General features: G+C 58.0%; 2 protein-coding genes across 2 annotated transcripts in view; one reads left to right on the top strand and one right to left on the bottom strand.

The window, feature by feature from the left end:
- SH3BGRL3 (SH3 domain binding glutamate rich protein like 3) overlaps nt 1-838 on the top strand; it is a 6,279-nt gene extending 5,441 nt beyond the window's left edge. Inside the window, exons 2-3 of the mRNA XM_011358046.1 lie at nt 102-269; nt 385-838. Of these exons, the coding sequence (XP_011356348.1) occupies nt 102-269; nt 385-450 (234 nt within the window). The 3' untranslated portion in view covers nt 451-838. The remainder of the gene's footprint in view (nt 1-101; nt 270-384) is intronic.
- Nucleotides 839-1,534: 696 nt separating this feature from the next.
- UBXN11 (UBX domain protein 11) overlaps nt 1,535-5,230 on the bottom strand; it is a 17,993-nt gene continuing 14,297 nt past the window's right edge. The window contains exons 8-14 of the mRNA XM_023529183.1: nt 5,062-5,202; nt 4,679-4,756; nt 3,539-3,656; nt 3,311-3,435; nt 2,047-2,120; nt 1,834-1,974; nt 1,535-1,754 (exon numbers count right to left, since the gene is read on the bottom strand). Coding sequence (XP_023384951.1) covers nt 1,610-1,754; nt 1,834-1,974; nt 2,047-2,120; nt 3,311-3,435; nt 3,539-3,656; nt 4,679-4,756; nt 5,062-5,202 — 822 coding nt within the window. The 3' untranslated portion in view covers nt 1,535-1,609. The remainder of the gene's footprint in view (nt 1,755-1,833; nt 1,975-2,046; nt 2,121-3,310; nt 3,436-3,538; nt 3,657-4,678; nt 4,757-5,061; nt 5,203-5,230) is intronic.

A 5,230-nucleotide genomic window follows, 5' to 3' on the forward strand; every position in this document is an offset into this window, starting at 1 on the left:
TAGGGGGACAAAAGCTCTTGGCCACAGTCCCTCTTTGCCCAGCGTTCCACCCATAAGTCCTCTAGCCTGCTCACTAACCTCTGCCCACCCTCTGCCCCTAGATCAAGTCCCAGCAGAGCGAGGTGACCCGCATCCTGGATGGGAAGCGCATCCAATACCAACTAGTGGACATCTCCCAGGACAACGCCCTACGGGAAGAGATGCGAGCCTTGGCAGGCAACCCCAAGGCCACCCCACCTCAGATTGTCAACGGAGACCAGTACTGTGGGGTATGGTCCTGTGTGTTGTGGGAGGGGGGAGTGTTGTAGGAGGACTCAGGCCAGAGTCAGACCTGAGACAAAGCACCAGCACTCAGGGGACCACTTCTCATATCCCCTCCCACAGGACTATGAGCTCTTCGTGGAGGCTGTGGAACAGAACACGCTGCAGGAGTTCCTGAAACTGGCCTGAGCCAAGCCCAAACCAGCCCACTGGACTTCACCATCACATTCCCCCAGCCATCGCTGGCCATGAAGGACCTTGTGACCAACTCCCTGTTATTCCTAACCTGACCTTGGAGCCCCTCCCCCAAACCCAGCCTCTCCCCCTCCTCCCTCTAACTGTAGCCCCCTCTCCTCCGTTCAGGGGCAACATTCCTTCTTACCCAGTACTCTCAGAAATTATCTTAAGCAACAGCCCAAGTGCTGGCTGTTCTCAGCCGGGCCCTGAGGCTTCTACCCTGCCTGGCACTGGCTGATGGGCACCTTTGTTTCCATTAGCCAGGGCTTTGCCAAAGGCCCCGCAGTCCTCAACTCGGGAGGAGCACCATAAAGACAATTAAATGTCCCATTCCACTGGCGCTGTGTCTGTTTGGTGTGGCCTGGAAATCCTGGGTCCCTGGTCTGAGCGAGGCTGGTAGATGTTCGTGTGCTAAAGCTGTGCTCCTGTGGGCAGGTGGGTTGTGCTGTTCCCTGTGTGGCACCTGTGTGTGATAGTGCATGTGTTTGGATATATGTCTGGCATACACATACCTGTGTGGACCGATGGCTTCTGGAAACTGGGGGTGGGTCCCCCTCCAGTTCACATGCGATGGTGCACATTGACATGTCTGTGCCTTGGTGTGTACTGCACATTTGCATTCCTGTCAGTAATGTTGCTGTGCCATGTGGCTGGCTGCCTGCCTGTGTTCCAGCAGATTGGTTAAGTGGGTGTGTCACGGGAGTGGGTACACAGCCACATTTCTGCCAGTTTGTGGGCCGTGGCTTTGTGCATAGTGTCGAGGAAGTATCTCCACGTGCTTGTGATTCTGTGCATATCTGTGCTCAGGGATCTGCTGGCTGCAAACCTGCACCTGAGGCTCTGCTGCCCCAGCTATGCCTGTGCTGGGGCCCGGCCTTCACTGGATGGGCTTAGCCCTTCTGCAGAGAAAGGACCTAGAGGACAAAGACCCAGCGGCCAGGCCTGCCAGCTGGAGCTCAAGTTACAATGAGGGCCTTCGGCACCTCCCCCTCCCCTGGCCCAGCTGGGCTGGAGAATCTTTCTTGGCGCCCAGCTGGGCTGCCCCTCCATGAGAGCCTGGTGGAGCAGCCGGTGTGGGTGGGCGGGAGCTTTATTCGCATTGTGGGCCGGGTCAGGGGGCTGGCGGCGGAGCCCTGCGCGCCCGCAGGAGCAGTGCCGCGTTGGGAACCAGACCCGCAGCCTGCAGCGTGAGTGCGTCGTCGTAGACCGTGGGCGGGAATGTACTGAAGATCTCGAAGGTGTTTGCATCTACGGCCCTGGAGACCCGGCATAATGAATCAGGCTGCGTCATGGGACCAGAGCCCCATGCGGCCTCCAGCCCCGCTCCGCGCCCACCTGGCCTGTGCGAGCAGGGCGCGCACATCACCGACAGTGTCCTCTGGTCGCATCATCAGCAGGAAGGCCTGCTCGCCATTCTCAGACTTGATGCGTAGCATGGAGAGCGGGGGCGATGGTGATTCAGGTGACTCCTGACTCCTGCGGGCCCAGAGGCTGTCAGTGACCCCATGGCCCATCCCCCAGGTCCTCACCTCTCCACTCTGCCCTCACCTCTCACGCTCAGCAGCTAAAGCAGGCGTCTCCACCACAATCTCCTGGATCCGGGCAGGCCACGGGCAGCAGTTCTGGAAGGCATCGATGGAAAGTGGACAGAGCCCTGGGCCCTGCTGGAGTCAAACCCCACCCCGAACCCTTAGAGGAAACATCCCTGACCAGAAAAGGATGAGACCAATGAGCCTAAGGCAGGGTGTTCTGTGTAAAGGAATGCCCAAGGAGAGGAAATGGAAGGGAAGCTTTGGGAGGCAGTTCCATCCTCCACGGTCTTGAGGTGTGGAAACGTAGTGGAGAAGTCAGAACCCCACACTGATTATGACCAGGCTGGATGCCTAGCTGGAAGGCTTCCCTGGAGAAATGACACCTGAGCTGTGACTGAAGGAATAGGAGTCCTTAGAAATGGGATGGAGCGCAGGGATATTCTAGGCACCATGGGCAAAGGTCTCCAGGTCAGGGAAGGCTTCAGAGAGGAGGTGATACATTTGGAAAAGTGTCAGCAGTTTGTAGGGCTAAAGCTGGGAATCAGGTTGGAGTGGAAGAAAGAAAAGGTTAGAGGTGGAAAGAGCACAGGCCTTGAGTGCTGGGGTAAAAGCTTAGCCTTACCCAAGAACCACCACAGGGTTTCAACAAGGAAGAGCCAAGATCCAATTTGCATTTTTAAAAGTGCAGAGGCTGCTGGGGGAGGATAGTTGGCAGGGCAGGAGTGGATTGGGGAGGCCAGTGAGACAACTTCAGTTGTCTGAAAGAGACACTCTGGAGCTTAGACTAGGATGGTAGGTAGTGGGAATGGAGAGAAGGAATGGATTCAGGAGAAGTTCTGGAGATCAACAGATCAACTAGGACTTGGCAATATGAGGAGGAGGTAGAGAGTCCTGGGAAACTCAGGTTTGGAACCTTTCACAGATGGAAGTGTGGGAGGATTAGCAGGATGGGGCGTGAGGATGATGAATTCTGTGAGGGCCAGGAAGGGGTCTCCAGGACTAAACTGGATATTTTGGTCTGAACTTCGAGGGGGTGGCCTGGGCCTTGGGCTCAACCCTGGCCTAGACTCTGACCTTCCTCCTCTTATAGCCACCCCCCTGAACCCAGCTCCACAGATCCTAGGAGACAGTGGGATAGCTCTGAAGGACCCATCTCTCCATCCAGGCCCTCCTCAGGGGCCCCCAAGACTGAGCCTCCCATAAGCCACTGCTCTGGTAGGCTGGGCCAAGGTTGATGGTAAAGCCCCCAAGGAGGCTGGAGGAGCTAGGGCTGGCCTCACCTGCAGGGTGTCCCGGATGGGGCCCCGGATGTCAATCACCTCGCCTTTACGGATCACAAACTTGGGGAGACGGTTCAGGAACTTCTCGGGGGTCATCCTGGAACCTGCAGGGAGGGCATTGGAGCCTTGGCCCAGAGAGGGTCTGTGAGTGATAGTGAAGGAGGACATCTGGAGCTTGTTCTATACAGCACCCCCAACCACCTGGCTCAGCCTCAGGGCCGAGCTCACCTGGGTACTCCACTGCGACTGAGAGCTTGCGAATCCTCTGCCGGCCGACCACGCGGCCCTCACCTGGGAAGGGGTCCAACCCAGTCTCTGGGTAGACCTGATTGCGCAGGTCACTCACCTGGCAAGAAGGGAGACAGCGGCAGGCCCAGCTCTTCAGCCCTGGGCCCCACCCCACCCCGTTTGCCCAGGCCCCGGGGACTAGGCCCGAGGAATGGTCTGATGCAATCCCCACTCTACAGATGAGGAAACGGAGGCCCTGGGACAGAGCAGGAGAGCTGCAGCTCATACTGCTGTCGCACACCTGGGCCCTGCTCTTCCTGCAAGCACCCCTCTCCGTGCCAGCTGGAGCCACTTTACTGACATCCTCGGAAAGCCCCTCAGGAGCCCACAGGGAGGGGAAGGATGAGGGTGTTAGGAAAAGGTTAAGCCTTTGCTGTCATCTAGTCTGCAGTGCAGACCCCATCATTGCACATCACCTCCCTTGTCCCCATCGAGGCATACCTCCTGGGCCCTCTTGGCATGTATTGCCTCAAAAACCCCCAATCACGACACGCTATTTCCCAAGCCATGGTGGCACACACCCCCTCATGTGCCCTTATTGTGGAACTCACACACTACCCTCTGGGACACTATCATGCTCTCATCCTGGCACCCTTCATCTCACGCCCAGCAGTGGATTGGCTTCATCTCATGTCCTTTAGTCCCAACACTTGCCCCTCGTGGCATTACCTTGCACCCCAACCAGATGGCTCCAGGAGCCTCTGGGGGAAGCTGGGTCACTTTTGCATAGACTCCTCAGGGACCCCAGGCTGTCAAGGTGTCCTGAATGCTGGAGGGGCAGTGGTACAAGTGGCTGAAGGCTATGCCTTCATGGTGCCAGCAGGGGGTACTGTCTGTTGCTTAGCCACAGGCTGCTGCTGCTGCTGATGATGATGTGGCAACTGTGGCCCTGGCAGCCTCCCCACTCCCTTCGCAGCCCTGTGTCAGGCTCACCCTCCTCCTGGAGGTCATCAGATTGGGGTACCCTGAGGTGGGACAGTGGCTTTGCACCTCAGACTGGGTGATACCTAAGGAAGATGTTTGTCCTTAGCCCTCCAAAATCCCCACAGAGAGTGGCTGGTTTGAGGCGCAGCCCATCACCTTAAAAGGGACCCCATCAGGGTACAGGCGCTGGAGCTCTAAGGGGAAGAAGCCATCCAATATATCTCGGAGGCAGCGCTGCAGAGGGAGAAGAGAAAGGGTGAGGACCAGTTAGATCTGTGTGGTGGCCCCCACCCTGCTTCCTGTCTGGATGGCAGGCCCTGGGCTGTGGGCTTACCTAGTAGATTACACTCTGGCCCAGGACTTGGTGGGGGGGGGGAGGGGGGAAGCCCTGCAAGTTCAACGTGGACCTCGGTGCCCATGGGGGGCAGGATGGGCCCTAAGTGAGCTGGACACCACCATCTCCAGTGGTGAACAGAGTGGGGAGCACTAGAGAGGCCGGAGTGTGTACGGGCCTGTCTCCCCTCACCCCCGACTCCTACCTGTGTGGAGGGATCGTGGAAGGGCCGGAAGGGCCCATCAAACATCATGATGCCATTCCGGTAGAGCTTCAGTGGGATGGGCTCAAGGGCACAGAGCCGCGCTCCACTGGGCATTGGCGTCACCTGGGTGTCACTGTCTACCAGCTCACTGAGATCCTTCAGGCTGGCC

This window comes from Pteropus vampyrus, unplaced genomic scaffold (assembly GCF_000151845.1).
Source record: "Pteropus vampyrus isolate Shadow unplaced genomic scaffold, Pvam_2.0 Scaffold36, whole genome shotgun sequence".
Taxonomy (NCBI): domain Eukaryota; kingdom Metazoa; phylum Chordata; class Mammalia; order Chiroptera; family Pteropodidae; genus Pteropus; species Pteropus vampyrus.